Source organism: Hemibagrus wyckioides, linkage group LG11, assembly GCF_019097595.1.
Source record: "Hemibagrus wyckioides isolate EC202008001 linkage group LG11, SWU_Hwy_1.0, whole genome shotgun sequence".
Lineage (NCBI taxonomy): Eukaryota > Metazoa > Chordata > Actinopteri > Siluriformes > Bagridae > Hemibagrus > Hemibagrus wyckioides.
This window is the reverse complement of record NC_080720.1, coordinates 4,015,852-4,033,351: the sequence shown is the minus strand read 5'-3', so window position 1 is coordinate 4,033,351 and position 17,500 is coordinate 4,015,852. Positions and strand designations below refer to the sequence as shown.

The window sequence follows — 17,500 nt, the reverse complement described above, 5'->3', positions numbered from 1 at the left end:
GTGGCTTGGAGCGGAAACACACTCCACTTTCTCCGAATTCCACTGAAACACAGATATTAAATGCTGCAATGTCGAGGCTGCGTCTTATACTGCATGCTAGTAAAGACACCAAGCTATCGTTTAACATAAGAGTGTAGTTAGAGATGCTGTACTATGCTAATCGGCAACGTAGTGGCTAAACTCTGAGGATTGCGTGACACATGTAACCGCTAGCAATTTGTTACAGAAAACAGTGCTGACTTCCATTTCGTTCCTTTTCACATTCAGCGGTTTAGCAAATGTCCACAATTCATTTTGCTAAACTATATTCGCATCTGGGAATGTTTAAAATGGCCAAAAATCTTCTAGTGACACGAACAAGCTAGGAATTGTAGCATTTTTAACAGTATCCAGACATGGATATGAATAAGGAAAAAAGTGCAAATTCCAAGCAGATGTAAGCCACATGGAATGAGAACATTTCTATATAGATTCTCTTTAAGCTGTCTCAAAGTCAGAGTGTTTCATCATGTCGGAAAATCAGAAACAGCAGCAATAGACGGCTATAAAAAGATGACTACCACATCCGCTTCTCTCGTGTGTCTAACTCGATCGGGGACTGTGGAGCTTACACTTTACCTTTGTTTGCAAAAAATCTACAGTAGAACCTCAGCATAGGAATTGAATCTGTTCTGGAGGCGAGTTCTTAAGGCAAAAATTTGTATTGCGCTTTGAATTGTCCCATCAGAAATAATGTAAATGCAGATAATCCGTTCCAGCCGCCAAAAATATTCCCAATACTCAGCGTATGTAAACTGTACGGCTGCTTACAAAGAACTGACCCAAGCCAAGCATTCCATGTCAAGGCTTCTCACAGGAAGTCGTGCCACCAAGCTTGGGCTAAAAATAGAACAGACCGCCCACATCACCAATCTGTCAACAAAAAAACACCTGAAAAATCACCTAGCTTTTAAACGCATGCTGAAGGCGATCCCTGTCAAGCTGCGACATTTTCTTCAAATCTCTGGTCATCCAAAAGCAAGCACTAGCTAATATTTCAACAGAATCTTTGGACTTGATGAAGATTCACATTTGCTGAAAGACTTGAATATTTGCTTATGGACCTGCCCTGTGAGCTGTGAGGCAGCGATGCTACATGTTGGATCTATTCAAGATAATCTAACCACAAACTCATTTGTCTAAGTGTGTTTATAATACTTAACAACTGTTACTGTTAGAACTGCAGTACAGAGTGTGTGGAAGATCTCACACAGGTCATTCATCAGTTGGTCCAGATGGATGCAAGAGCAGATGATGGATTTTATTTAAAAGACATGGAGACATTCAAAAATATGAGACAAAGGCAAAATCCAGACTGATATTGTGTGTGTGTGTGTGTGTTATATAGGCATGGATTTAATTGAGTCCTGGTGTGTGCTGGTGATCTTGAACGTGGCAGAGAGAGAGAGTGTGTGTGTATGCTGGGACGTGTCGTCCTTCTCAGCCATGTTTCTTCATGTGGATACACAGTTTTTGGAGCACATAGTACACAGTTATAGAAAGGAAATTCTGGCTCTTCCTTTTAGTTAAGCTGTCATAGCTAGTCTTGCCAGAGTCATAATGTACATAATGTACATTGTTTTTGACCACATGATCACAAGCATACCTTATATTTCTCTCTCTCTCTCTCTCTCTCTCTCTCTCTCTCTCTCTCTCTCTCTCTGTGGAGCTATATGTCCCACTCCTGAAGCCCAGTGTTCTGAGTTCCCAGTGTAACCACTTCTTCTTTCCTGACCTGCCTGATCCATCCAGACGCTCTACCCCCTGGTTGGAGTCTCTTCACTTGGTGGTGCTCACGTAGATCTTCATGGACAGCTTGTGACCCAGGGGACTGCTGTGGTTAGAACCATGTGGAGACTATCACGCCGTCTCTGAACTGCCGCCACATCAGTCAAAGTCTATAATGAACTCAGAATCTACTCTGACCTATTAGTTCCTCAGGTGCACAATTGCAACCAATCGTGTAGAAAGGACTTTATTTACATTTACATTATTTCCTGTCCAGTGTCACACAAATGAGGATGAGGTTCCCTTCTGAGCCTGGTTCCTCTCAGCTCTGGCTTAGTCATTAGGGATAACTAAAAATGTTTAATTAATTTATTATAATTTATATTTCAGTAAAGGTGCTTTGTGACATTATCCTCTGTATAAAAGCGCTATTCTGAGAGTAAACACACCACTGCTCTGAACGGTTTAAACCTCCTTTTGTTTATTTCTAGCATTCACAATCATGGTGCACTGGTGTTTCTGTATCACTCTGAGCCTTGGTTACTGAGTTCTGTGTCTCTTTTTGCACTTCCTGGTTTTGACGCTCATCTACTTCCTTCAGGCTTCAGTGTATTGAGATTGAGATGATCTCTGTTTAAAGATCTCTACCTGCATGAATTTTCATGGTTATGCCAAATACGTTACCCATCAGCCCTGGCAAGTCACATAACACTGATCTCACACACACCTGCTTTGTGTTGGTCCTTATTAGCACAAGATCTTTCTCTTTCATTGTTCTGCTTTTGCTGCCATGTTGTGTTTGTCCTGTGTGTGTGTGTGTGTGTGTGTGTGTATGCACTACAGTCTTTGCCTTGTATATTTTCACAGTTTATTGTTTGAGTTTTGTTCACAGTTTTGATTTTGTTGTGTTGCACTTTCTACAGAATGTACACAACACTATTCAAGACTTTGAGGCACTTTGTGGCTTTCTGGGTATTATTTTCATTTAATATTGTATATTCATGTACACAAATATTCCATACACAATCACACAATCTGACTGAAAGCAGCTGTTAACATTAAATTCACAGAAAGCGTAAATCTCCTAGTCTTAGCACTTAGCCTTTTTTATTCAAACTTTGCTGCATCTTTTATACAGCCTTCAAGCTTGGTATAAATATTAATCAATAGTATTAAGATGGAAATGATTTCCCCTGCAGCATTAAATTACAACCTGCCAGCATGCCAACATGCCATAAAATAAATAAACACAGAAATCAGAGCGTTTATAACTAATCCATCCTCCGTTTTATTATATCAGACTCATCTAAGGTGGAAATCAGACACGCATCCTGCTCTTTATGTTGCTGTTGTTGTTTTAACAGGAAAGTTCTGGCCTGCAGTTGTACAGCGATGGTGTCCTCAGCATGTGTGTGTGTGTGTGTGTGTGTGTGTGTGAGAGAGCAGGAGAGAGAGAGAGAGAGAGAGAGAGAGAGAGAGAAATAGGGAGAGAGATAGTGAAAGACAGAGAGAGAGAGAGAGAGAGAGAGAGAGAAATAGGGAGAGAGATAGTGAAAGAGAGAGAGAGAGAGAGAGAGAGAGAGATAGTGAAAGACAGAGAGAGGGAGAGAGAGAGAGAGAGAGAGAGAGAGAGAGAGAAATAGGGAGAGAGATAGTGAAAGACAGAGAGAGAGAGAGAGAGAGAGAGAGAGAGAGAGAGTGTGCTGCATGAGCTCAGGAACATAATCTCACCACAACAAAGCGTTTCAATCTAAAGGCTGTATAACTCACTTCATGCAAGAATTTCCTCTAGGAAAACGCTGCTGTTTCATCCAGACACAAAAATTTACTGCTCTCCATTAACACTGCTGGAGCTTCATTCAAAGAATAAGATATCTACCACACACAAGCTGGAAGATGGTCTGGACTGTACGGTTAACAAGTGTGTCATTTTTTAAAAGAAATTTTAATCACAATTGTTTTTTTGGCCACAATAAATACACACATGCATGAACGCAGATCTATTAAAAGTGCAAAGAGAGACATCACACTGTACTCTCTTCTTACCACAAACACAGCTTAGGGCTTTTTACACTGCGCTGAACCCCCGGGGTCTCCTTGTTTTTAATCCTGGGTAGAAACTAAAGCTGTTGTAATTTAGAAGCAGGGTTATGAAGCATTATGAAGTCATTCGTATAGACTCAGAAACCCTGTGTGTTGTGTAAGCGTTAGTTGGGGATGTGGTAGCATAGTGGTCAAGGTGTTAGAAGGTTGTGAGTTTTAATCCCTGGTCCCTGCCACTGCTGGGCCCTTGAGCAAGGCCCTTAACCCTCAATTGCTCAGTTGTATAAAAAAAATGCGATAAATTGCCATCAATTTGAAAAAAGGCCATTTGTCAAATAACAACAAGGAGAAAGCACACAACATTCCAGGAAATGTTTAACCCCTAATGCTGTAAACCATTCAGCAGATTAACCCCTTTTAAAAAAGAGGTTGCAGAGACTGTATAGAGTTTGTGTAGTGTTTATATAGATCGTAGAGTTTATGTAGAATTTATATGGTGCTTATATAGAGTGCAGTGGTTATGAAGAGCTTAGACGTAGTGTATATATAGACCGTGTAGAGTTTATGTAGAGTTTGTAAGGTGTATATGTAGAGTGTGAGTTATGTAGAGTTTATATGTTGTTTATAATAGAGTGTAGCGATTATGTAGAGTTTCATGGTGTATATATCGAGTGTAGAGTTTATATGGTGTTCATATTGGGTATAGAGATTATACAGAGCATATAATGTGTGTCGGGTTTATGTAGCGTTTATATGGTGTAATATATATATATAGAGTGCAGAGTTTACACAGAGCATATATGTTGTATATATAGAGAGTGTAGAGTTTATGTAGAGTTTATATGGTGTATATATACAGTGTACAGATTATATAGTGTTTATATGGTGTAATATATATAGAGTGCAGAGTTTACACAGAGCATATATGTTGTATATATAGAGAGTGTAGAGTTTATGTAGAGTTTATATGGTGTATATATAGAGTGTACAGATTATATAGTGTTTATATGGTGTATATATAGAGTGCAGAGTTTACACAGAGCATATATGTTGTATATAGAGAGAGTGTAGAGTTTATGTAGAGTTTATATGGTGTATATATAGAGTGTACAGATTATATAGTGTTTATATGGTGTAATATATATAGAGTGCAGAGTTTACACAGAGCATATATGTTGTATATATAGAGAGTGTAGAGTTTATGTAGAGTTTATATGGTGTATATATAGAGTGTACAGATTATATAGTGTTTATATGGTGTATATATAGAGTGCAGAGTTTACACAGAGCATATATGTTGTATATATAGAGAGTGTAGAGTTTATGTAGAGTTTATATGGTGTATATATAGAGTGTACAGATTATATAGTGTTTATATGGTGTATATATAGAGTGCAGAGTTTACACAGAGCATATATGTTGTATATATAGAGAGTGTAGAGTTTATGTAGAGTTTATATGGTGTATATATAGAGTGTACAGATTATATAGTGTTTATATGGTGTATATATAGAGTGTACAGATTATATAGTGTTTATATGGTGTAATATATATAGAGTGCAGAGTTTACACAGAGCATATATGTTGTATATATAGAGAGTGTAGAGTTTATGTAGAGTTTATATGGTGTATATATACAGTGTACAGATTATATAGTGTTTATATGGTGTAATATATATAGAGTGCAGAGTTTACACAGAGCATATATGTTGTATATATAGAGAGTGTAGAGTTTATGTAGAGTTTATATGGTGTATATATAGAGTGTACAGATTATATAGTGTTTATATGGTGTATATATAGAGTGCAGAGTTTACACAGAGCATATATGTTGTATATATAGAGAGTGTAGAGTTTATGTAGAGTTTATATGGTGTATATATAGAGTGTACAGATTATATAGTGTTTATATGGTGTATATATAGAGTGTACAGATTATATAGTGTTTATGTAGAGTGCAGAGTTTATGTAGAGTTTATATGGTGTTTAAAATAGAGTGTAGAGATTATATAGACTATACATGGTGTTTACATAAAGTGTAGCGCGTTATATAAAGTGTACGAAGTATATATAGAGTGTGGAGTATATATAGAGTTTATATGAAGTATATACAGAGTGTAAAGTTTACAGAGTTTAGATGATGTATATATAGAGAGTAGAAGTTATATAGAATATATATTATATAAAATTGATTCATATTTTTTCTTACAGAGCAGGCCCAGTGTTAAATAAATATCTCCTTACAGAAAACATCACCATGTCTACCATGACAAGAGTGCATTAATATATACCAGAGATCTGCAGCTGAAATTCCTGCCACTTACTGACTCCTGTTATGGAAATTTATTCAACATCTTCAAGCCGATCTCTGTGTTATTATAACACAATGTATTGGAACAGATGTCACATAAACATCACGGCTCACTTTTATCCCTCGCTTTATCCAATCCAAACACAGTAAAAATATCTCTAGTTCAAAGTGAGAAAACAGACATCAAATCTCCAGTTGTTTTGGCGTGTCATTCCGGCTCCCCCGTGTCAGCGGGACATGGGAATCACAGCAGCTGTGTTAACAGCGACGCCTCTGATGCTGCTACACTACACATCTTTTTATTTTATTTTCTTTCACAAATGACCCAAAGTAAAGACAGCTTTGGAGTTCGGTTCAAAACAAACCTGAGCTTTGTGCACTACTGAGGATCTGGAAGACATCCCACAAACTACCATGATTTATTTACAACAATGTTTGTCCTCTCTGTTGGTGAAACCTTTGTTTGGGAGAAAATAAATCATTTAGAAGCTCAGTGGTTAAAGATGTTGGAGTTTAAATACCAGAACCTCCACTGCTGGGCCCTTAAGCAAGGCCCTTAACCTTTAATTGCTCAGTTGTATAAATAAGATAAAATGTAAGTCACTCTGGATCTATTAATTAACACATTAGGCAATATAAATAAATGAAAATGATCGTTTTCAGTATTAATAAACCATTAAAAACCTCACACAAGCAGCAAACACTTGTTTTAACTGGATTTAAAAAATGGTACCTTTACTCCTTTGTTGGATGAAATTCCTTAAACTTCTGTTTTGAGCTAATAGAAGAAGTTAAAAACATTTATTCAATAACTTAACACTTGTATTAATAAAATCAGGTGACTGTGATTTCAAGGCTGTGATTAATACAGTATCATTTACTCATTCAGCAGACACTATTATCTATAAAACCACTGTTCTATACGACTGTTTTAGATCGAACATGTTTAATTTAGTTTATAAACCCTACATCTTAATTAACACATTAACTAACAAACACATGTATTAACGTGTATTTAAGGTTGTTGTAGTCAAAGTTAGCGCTTCATTAGTTCATGAAAGAAGTGCAGCTGCAAATCAAAGGCTTCAATGCGCTTGTTCTGGTGTAATTTTTGCATTGTGAACGCAGTGTGTAAATGTTTACGTTCATGGTGAAATATGTTTATATGAAGAAGATGTTTATTTCAATGAATGGAAGGAGTCTCCAGTGTCACTGTAAATGGATACAAAGTACGACGTGTCACTCTTTAATAAATCTAAAATTGTCATCCTCAGTGAGATAAAATGAATTTATATTGCAGTCTACTAAAGAAATTTTACGAATAATAAACTAAATTTCGTGAAAGATCCATGGAAAAGGGCACAAGTATTTTATTCTTTTCAGACTGAGGACTCACCAGCTCTTTAATGATCTTCTTGACGATGTCTTTATCCTGCAGGTTGTGTAAGTAGCGTGTTGTTGGAGAACCAGCCAGCATCCTCAGCTGAGCCAATTTGGACGTCTCTCTGGCAGCAGGCGTGACTCCAATGACAAAAAAACGAACCCCTTGGTTCTTGGCATCAGCCACAGCTGAAAATAAGTCTGGATTTTTTGGATGTGACTCTCCATCATAGAGCAACACAGCCACTTTGACGTTTCCGGTTCCTGATTCGTTCAGGTAGAGGTGTGTGAGGTTTGTGATGGCGTACGTCACGTACGTGCCTTGCCCAATGTAGGGAATGGGTGCGATGTTGGCTTTGAAGTTGGCCACGCCCCTCCACTGGCTGAAGGTCTGCTCAGGTATCACGTGGCTGCTGTACTGAAGCAGTGCAGATCTGAAACTCAGGCTGCGGCCGCTCTGGAGGTGCATGTTCTGGATGCGCTCAACCACTTCTGTGACGAAACGCTTCTCCTGGCCATGGTTGTCCTTGGCACTTTCGGAACTGTCCAGAAGAAATGCCAGCTCAAGACTGCAGTCATTCGTGAGCGCTGAAAAAAGCATAGCAAAGCAGGCTTTAAAATCTTAAAGAGATTAAACTTATTATACTCACAGGACAAAGAACTGAAGTAGGACGTGAGACAAAGTCCACATTATGGATATAGAAAAAAGCAAAACATTTAGAAGAGGAATAAACCATTCCTGGAAAAGGGAGGAAATCTCACGGAAAACTATTGAAGACTCAATGTAAAAGTCTAGAGAATGTATGCTAAAAACTTATCAAGAACTTTCATTCATTCATGTCCTGTATCCTGATCAGGGTCCCGGTGGATCTGAAGCCTGGAACACTGGATAGGAGACCAGTCCATGGACACCAGCGCACCAGTGCAACAGTCAGACCTCAGGAAATTTAGCATACCAATTCCACCTGCTAGCATGATTTGGGAGGAACCCTATGAATCTGAGAACTAAGAGGAAACCTGTGCAGACACAGGGAGATCACATGTGATTCTGCATAGACAGCAACCTAAGATCAGGAGGCAATGGTAGCTCAGTGCTTAAGGCTGTATGTTGTTGAGGGGTAGATTTGGGTTCAAAACCCAGAATTACCAAGTTGCCAATGTTGGGCCCTTAAGCAAGGCTTCCAACTCCCTCTGCTCCACAGGCACTATATCATGACTGACCCTACACTCTGACCACAACCCACCAAGGATGGGATAAAGGCTAGTTAATTAATTAACCACAGACTTTAAAGTCCATGCCACCATGCCAACTCTGTGTGAAGTCTGCCAGGCTGGCCGATTATAGCTTATAGATTTGGACTTCTGCCTCAATTAATTGATTAATAAACAGATCATGGCACCTTGTCTTCAAGCTGAAGTTAAGTGTGAGTGATTCCTATTCCTAGAGAGAAGACCTCAGGAAAAACCACCAGGAAAATAAAATGGGTGGGGCCAGGTAATGCATTTATATAGAATTTGACAGAGATTAGATTTTTCCAAATGAGAAGTGAAGTGCACTAGCTTGGCTCTAGCAATAATAATCAGGAATGTCTGATAGCTATGTAATGATTTGAGATAAAATACATTGCCATGCACAGGTGGAGTTAAAGACAACCCTGTGACCTTAAGGCTCAGTGCTAATCTAGTGACTTTCTCACACTCTTTACAGGCTGTGGTGAGATGTATCCCATAAACCTTGATCCTAAAGCTACAGGCTCTTATAAATCACATTCACAGTTAAAAGAGAGAGAGAGAGAGAGAGAGAGAGAGAGAGCACATGGCATGAAGGAAACTTGCCTCGGGACAGAGAATGGGTATTTAATTCATAAAGCACACAGACAGAAAGACAAGATAAGATCACATCTTCCAGGCTCAAAATTCCAGAAGTCAGTCATCATAATGCTGAGGCCATAATTCCATAATTGCACAGGATTAGAAATGAAAGGTACATTTCTATCTCACACTACAATATACTACACTCTATAATATCATTACACACTATAACACTGTGCTACACTACACAATTCTACACACCACTGTTATACAATGCAACACACTAATAAAGTAGAATCTACTACAGTTTTATTTTATTCTATTATAGAGGCCATGGTACCTTTCGATTCCTGCCTCCACCCAGTGTGTGTGTGTGTGTGTGTGTGAGGATGTTCTCCCTGTGACTTTTTCCTCTGGGTTCTCTGGTTTCCTCCCCAACTCCAAAGACTTGTGTTGTAGGCTGATTGTTATCTCTAAACGGTGTGTGTCTGTGTGTGTGATGGGCTCAAACCCTATCAAGGTTCTTCCCTGACTTTATACAAAATTGGAAATTTAAAATAATTCATTGTCTAAACTACTTATGTGTAAACCCATAAGGCAGCAGCTGAACTTTTGTTTCTACGTTTAAACATCTTGAACTGTCTTACTGAGTAATTCATCATTCGAAAACATTCGTAAAATACAGCTCTGGAAAAAAATAAGAGAGCACTGCCCAATCTCCAGATCTGAACCCTATTGAAAACCTCTGGAATGTCAAGAAGAGGAAGATGGATGGTCACAAACCATCAAGCAAAGCTGAGCTGTTTGTTTTTTTGCAAAAAGAGTGGTATAAAGTTCCCCAACAGCAATGTGAGAAGATCATGGAGCCAAAACGCATGCTGATCAGGGTTATTCCACCAAATACTGATCTCTTAATGTTATTTAGCCAAAGCATTAACACAATTTCTTTACAAATGATTTGCATTTAGTTTTATTTGAGTTATTAAAGCTCTGCAAATACTGCATGATCTTGGGTTATTTCGATGTGTTGTCATTTCCTTTAAATATACACTCTAAATAACAATAGTTATATTTTGAATTTAGGAGAAATATTGTGAAAAAATGAAACAGGACTGTTCATTCACCAATACATGAACCTGGGAGAAAAAGAAAGAAAGAAACTGATTATTTTGCAGTGGTCTCTTATTTTTTTCCAGAGCTGTATATGAGCAGAGCTGAAAATTTGTTCTACTGATTAAAGAAGCAATAAAACCTTGGATCTGGATCATCAGAATTCATCATTTTTGATTATGGTCTTTAAAATGTCCAAAAAAGGGGTGTTTTCTTTAGAAACTCATGAGTGTATTATTGTTTTGAGAAATATAAGGTGTGAGAAGTTACCAGGAAATGAAAGAGTTAATGTTAAATTAATAAGAGTTAATGTGACAGTACTGTAAATGTGTGTATTATTATAATTGTGTGTGCAGGAGTAATGCCTCACTCTGAGCGTTGTTCTTTGGTGTGAAGTTCGGTGTGAGAAGTTTGCTTTTAGCTTTTTTCCTGATGATCCTCTCTTCTGTTTCTTCTTCCTCATAGTCTTCCTCATAATCTTCTTGTTGAGACCAAACACAGTGCAGCCCGAGCAGCAACACCAGCCAGCTCACATGCAGCTTCATTGTATCTACACACACACACACACACACACACACATTTATTTATTTATAAAATAAATAATATTATTATTAGTAGTAGTTTTAAATAGTTTTATTTATAAAATAAATATTATTATTATTATTGTTATTATTATTATTATTATTATTATTATTATTATTATTATTATTATTATTATACAGTTCATCCATAAATAGACTTGAAATAAACTGAGATTAAAAAGTTTAATGCTGTGTAAAATAAAATGCATTTCTAACATTTTATGTATTTTTCTTTAAGGTTTAAAGTTTGGTTTGACTGAATGACCACATTTTGACTGAGTCGAGATTAAAGATTCAACTTTCTGCCCCATTTCTGTTTAAGTATTAACCCTTTATCCCATTTTATCATTACACTAGCATTCCATCACACCAGAAATATTTTAAACGAACTTCTGGGAGATTTTCACTCAGTTTAAAGGAACAAATGATGTTGACTCTGATCTAAAACGAGTCTGTTGGCTTTCAGTGTGTTTTAGACGTGTGTTTTTCCCTCTGTTGGAGAACCGTACACAGAATTTTCCTGGTTGAAGATGAAATCTGAGCTGCTTTTTAGATGAACAAGCGCTTGGAGAACATCTCAGAGAGCAGGAATGGGTTTGATCTCAACATTTACTCTGGAGATACAAACATTTCTGTGGAATAAATGAACCGTTTTTGTATTTTTGGAACTTGCCTATGAATATATCACCCCTAGTAGGCTAAAAACTGCAGAAATAGTTCTGAAACACTACAAATTCTGTATAAAGTCCTGAGTGTCTACTTTCATATGAGCTTCATATTTACCACCACTGTGGAGTGGGACATGACAAAAATACTCAATCATCAATCAAAACAGCAGCTCTGGAAATTTGTTCTATGTGTAAGAGAGATGCTTTATTATACTTTAATGCAAGTATAATCGTGACATATGACATAATGTTAATCATAATAAGGATAATGATCAATATAATTACTGTCCATCAAACACATAAGTAAATCTTCGCCACATCCTAAATCCTAATTAAACCTCTGTTTACAGGATCTAAATATACTTTCACTGTGAATACTGTATAATCCATAGAAACTGATGGTTGGTATGGTATAAAATAAGACTAATAAAACTAGAGATTAAGGATTAAATCCTAAGTGACACTCATCTTCTCTTCTCTGTACTCACCTGCTGTGACGAGTTCCAGCAACAACCGTTCTGAAACAATCCCACAATCGGACACTATAATAAAACACGGACGCTGCAAAACATCTCGCTGTGACGGGGAGAAAGAAAAAGGACAAGCCGAGCCTCAGAGATGTCAGAGACAGAGAGAAAGTGTGTGTGTGTGTGTGTGTGTGTGAGAGAGAGAGTGTGTGTGTGTGTATGCACATCTGCTGCCAACCTGAGGCACTTTCACACTCCGCAGCTCCTCCCTCTTAAGATATGGCTCAGCCAAAATGAAACATACCCAGTACTCGACTGGTGTGTAATTCATCAGCCGAGACATTGGCCAAGGAGCAGGTCTTGATTTAGTTTTTGTGCTATGACGCTAACAAGTAATTACAAGTAAGTGTGTAGCCTCCAGTTTACACTGAGATACAAAGTCATTTCTTGTGAGGTCTTAAGCTTACAGCAAATCTGCGGTGAATAAGAGCAACGTATAACCTAGATTTTGTACATTTATATGAAGGATTCTGGATCTACATACATGCAAATCATTTCGATTTTAACTTTCCCAGAGGCAAAAAAACAGAATTTGTCACGTTCCACTCCACAGTGGTGGTTAATATGAAGCTTTACAGAACATAATTCTGGATTAGTGATTTCATTGCAATTCCACTGAATTATTATCCCGAGGATCCCGAGGCATCCAGAGATGGACCAGCTCCAGCTGGGTTCTGCTTCGTGAGGATTTGGGTATTCAAAGGAATGCTGCCAACCCTATGTGGACTTTGGGCACAACAACCACCTCTTAATTAATACACACAATAATGTTCTACATCACACAACTGACTGTACATAAATGCAGAAAGGACATTGTTCATGCCCAGTGTCACTCAGATGAGGATGAGGTTCCCTTCTGAGTCTGGTTCCTCTCAAGGTTTCTTCATCATACCATCTAAAGAAGTTTTTCCTTGCCACAGTTGCCTCAGGCTTGCTCACTAGGGGTAATTTTTGTCTAAACATCTAAGACTGTTTGCATGTTTTTTGTTTCTTATGTTCTGTAAAGCTGCTTTGAGACAATGCTCATGAATAAAATTGAATTGAATTGAATTGAATTAACTCCACGCATACCTTCTCTTCTCATTTGGGGTCAGAGCTCAGGGGCAGTTATGATACAGCGCCTCTGGAGCCGGGACGGTTAAGGGCCTTGCGTAACAGTGGAGCTTGGTAGTGCTGGAGCTCTTGCTGCTGCTACTGCTGAGGATGGTCCACACGTCCAACCTGGAGATACATGAGGAACCATGAAATTGGCTTCAGAATGCAATTGATATGGTACGTGTTGCTTTCACGTCTTCATCAGTGATCAGTTCTTCATAACAATAACAAGAAAGACTTCCTGCTGTTACACACTTGCACTTTTTGACCATAGAGAACACATTTATAGAAGGGAAATGATTTATGATCACATTCTACAGTGTCACAGAGATGAGGATGAGGTTCCCTTTCAGGAGTTTTTCCATCACCACAGTCACCTCTGGCTTACTCATTAGGGATAAATTTATACATTTAAAATGTATATTCTGATGATTTCTGTAAAGCTGCTTTGTGATAATGTCTACTGTTACAATTGCAATACAAATAGAATAGAATTGAATTAATGCATTTGTGGGAAAAAAGGTGGGTTTATTTAAAAATTATTAGTGAATAAGAAATGCGGATCATCTTTGTCTCATCACCTGAGGTAAAAGTCTAAAAGGCATTTAAACTCGAGCCTCCTCTTCGTCTCTTCACTCCACTGAGCTAGCTCATGCTAACGTTAATAAGGAGTTCATCGCTGATTCATCCACTCACGTCTGATCTGTTGCTTCATTTTCTTTTTTATTAGGACATTTAAAAAATTTGTAAAAGTCACCTGCACAGAGTGTGTCAATGTTCTGGTGATGATAATGATGATGATGTGATAGCAGAGGAGCTGTGCAGACATTTTTGACGGCTGCTATCTGATCACACACTCAGAAGATCAGACTTTTGTCCGTTTTTACACTTTAGTAAATCAGGGTCTCGTTATGTTTGATGAGATATTTCATACATTTTTAAGCTATTCCTGTATCACAAGAGGATAATGTTAAGTACCTGTGCAATATTTAATTCAGGTATCACACAGCTCTCAGGTTTTCTTGTTCTTCTGTGAAAGAGCTGGGCTGTTTGGATGTAGTAGTTCCGTGGTTAAAGGTGTTGGCCTACTGATCAAAAGGTTGTGAGTTTGAATCCCAGATCCACCAAGCTGGGCCCCTGAGCAAGGCCCTTATTGCTCAGTTGTATAAAATGAGATAAATTGTAAGTCACTCTGGGTAAAGGACGTCTGCCATATGCCAGAAATGTAAATGAAAGCCACTTGGAAGACAGGTGCAGGTGAGCCGTCACTCAGGAATGTAGCAACATGTACTGTTATAACTTGTAATGTACACACACACACACACACACACACACACACAGGGCTAGCATACACTTGTGTAGATCAGACCTATACAATAAAAAGAATCTCAGATTGGAAAATGACTTGGACAGAAGCCTAAATTCCCAACATTGCCCTAAAGAGTCAGAAGCACACACACACACACATATGGGCGGACCAAATCCATCACAAATAATCCTTTAAAGCGTCCGTAATCCACCCCGAGCTCTGTAAGTCTGTAAGCTGAGTGTGTGATGTACAGCGCTGTCACATTTCCACTTTTTCACCCAGCGAGATGCTACTGAAGTCCTGACAGAGACAACCTGTTAGCGCCCCTGAAGGAAATCTGATCTCGCCTAGCGTGACATCACTCACAGAAAACACATCATGAGGTCTCACGCTACCATAACAGCTAACACACGCCAGGTCGCGTGCTGAGGTTTAGAAGAAAAATTCAGACAAAATGAAGCTCGCTTTTTTATTTATTTTTCTTTACTAGAGTCACATGGTTAATGCTGCTGACATGAAGGGAAGTTTATAGCCTTAGACACAATGTTAGACACTGGACAGCTAGAAAGCAGGACAAAAGGAAACGGCAGAGCTAAAAACAAGTTTAAAAAGCTGTTTATTATTGGGTTTAGATTCTGCGGTGTGTCTGCAATATCAAAGCTGTTTCTATAGAAATGGTAATTAAAATAATCATGTATTACCAGTTGAATGTCAGGTGATGGAGGCTATTTAATGGAGATATTTATTACTTTAGTATAAAAATAAACAAACGAACCATGAAACATGAAGCAAAAAAAAAGCAAGCATACAGACGATGACAGGAAAATCAATAAATAAAACATCAACCAGTGCTAGAACTTATAGTGTAACTAATAATAAGATAAAAAATAACAAGACAGTACAAAAGATGAGCATAATCGAGCAGGGAAATGAAACCAACAACTGAAGAAGTTCAAAAGCTATCTATTTTTAGCTAGCCCCACCCATTTGGAACCATCTCCACCCGTTTTGAACTAGCCCAATTCATTTTTCTGCTAGCCCTGCCCATTTTGAGCTATCCTCACCCATTTAGAGCTAACTCCAACCATTTAGAGCTAATCTGGCCCATTTGTAGCTAGCCCCACCCTTTTGGAACTGCTACCCCCCTCCCCATTTTGAGCTAGAACCACCCATCTGGAGCTAGGTCTGCCCATTTTGAGCTATCCCTGCCTATTTTGAGCTATCTCCACCCATTTTGAACTAGCCCCACCCATTCGGATCTAGCTCCATTCATTTAGAGCTAGCCTGGCCCATTTGGATCTATCCCCATGCATCGGGATCTATCCCCATCCATTCTGAGCTACCTCTGCCATTTTAGATCTATCCCCATCCATTCTGTGCTAGATCTGCCTATCTGGATCTAGTCCCATCCATTCTGAGATAGCTCCACCCCTTTAGACCTATCCCCATCCATTCTGAGCTAGTTCTGCTTCTTTAGATCTATCCCCATCCATTCTGAGCTAGTTCCGCTTCTTTAGATCTATCCCCATCCATTCTGAGATAGCTCCACCCCTTTAGACCTATCCCCATCCATTCTGAGCTAGCTCCACTTCTTTAGATCTATCCCCATCCATTCTGAGATAGCTCCACCCATTCAGATCTATCTCCATCCATTCTGAGCTAGCTCCGCTTCTTTAGATCTATCCCCATCCATTCTGAGCTAGTTCCGCTTCTTTAGATCTATCCCCATCCATTCTGAGATAGCTCCACCCCTTTAGACCTATCCCCATCCATTCTGAGCTAGCTCCACTTCTTTAGATCTATCCCCATCCATTCTGAGCTAGTTCCACTTCTTTAGATCTATCCCCATCCATTCTGAGCTAGTTCCGCTTCTTTAGATCTATCCCCATCCATTCTGAGCTAGTTCCGCTTCTTTAGATCTATCCCCATCCTTTCTGAGATAGCTCCACCCCTTTAGATCTATCCCCATCCATTCTGAGCTAGTTCCGCTTCTTTAGATCTATCCCCATCCATTCTGAGCTAGCTCCGCTTCTTTAGATCTATCCCCATCCATTCTGAGCTAGCTCCGCTTCTTTAGATCTATCCCCATCCATTCTGAGCTAGTTCCGCTTCTTTAGATCTATCCCCATCCTTTCTGAGATAGCTCCACCCCTTTAGATCTATCCCCATCCATTCTGAGCTAGTTCCGCTTCTTTAGATCTATCCCCATCCATTCTGAGCTAGCTCCGCTTCTTTAGATCTATCCCCATCCATTCTGAGCTAGCTCCGCTTCTTTAGATCTATCCCCATCCATTCTGAGCTAGTTCCGCTTCTTTAGATCTATCCCCATCCATTCTGAGATAGCTCCACCCCTTTAGATCTATCCCCATCCATTCTGAGATAGCTCCACTTCTTTAGATCTATCCCCATCCATTCTGAGATAGCTCCACTTCTTTAGATCTATCCCCATCCATTCTGAGCTAGTTCCGCTTCTTTAGATCTATCCCCATCCATTCTGAGCTAGTTCCGCTTCTTTAGATCTATCCCCATCCATTCTGAGATAGCTCCACTTCTTCAGATCTATCCCCATCCATTCTGAGCTACGTCTGCCCTTTTGAATCTAGCCCCATCCATTTTGAGCTTGCCCTGCCCATTTGGATCTATCCCCATCCATTTTGAGCTGCAGAGCTATATTCTTGCCTCCACTTGGTAGCTAGAGTATGATAGGACACAAATCCAATTAATGAATGGATTAATTAAAACACCACACAGTATCCATGGCCCAGATTTCCTGTGAATCTTAGCCATGAGGACCGAGAAGCTGACCACATCTTCACCTCCATAATAAAAGTTATGAATAAATGGCTCACATGGGGCCAGGGGATAGTTGGCCTCACACATGTAGAGGTCATGAAAAA

At 38.9% G+C, this 17,500-nt stretch overlaps 2 protein-coding genes across 4 annotated transcripts in view; both read right to left on the bottom strand.

The window, feature by feature from the left end:
* Positions 1-12,346, bottom strand: part of col28a2b (collagen, type XXVIII, alpha 2b) — a 38,058-nt gene extending 25,712 nt beyond the window's left edge. The window contains exons 1-3 of one of the 2 annotated variants that reach the window (XM_058403052.1): positions 12,161-12,346; positions 10,794-10,973; positions 7,518-8,089 (exon numbers count right to left, since the gene is read on the bottom strand). In XM_058403052.1, coding sequence (XP_058259035.1) covers positions 7,518-8,089; positions 10,794-10,968 — 747 coding nt within the window. In that variant the 5' untranslated portion in view covers positions 10,969-10,973; positions 12,161-12,346. Of the gene's footprint in view, positions 43-7,517; positions 8,090-10,793; positions 10,974-12,160 lie in introns of those variants that run through there. The other variant, XM_058403053.1, reaches the window with a different exon arrangement.
* Positions 12,347-15,095: 2,749 nt separating this feature from the next.
* Positions 15,096-17,500, bottom strand: part of si:dkey-197j19.6 (uncharacterized) — an 18,791-nt gene continuing 16,386 nt past the window's right edge. For both annotated transcript variants that reach the window (XM_058403062.1, XM_058403061.1), the window contains one exon: positions 15,096-17,500. This exon is cut by the window's right edge and continues 688 nt beyond it. The gene's annotated coding sequence lies outside the window, so the exon portion shown is untranslated.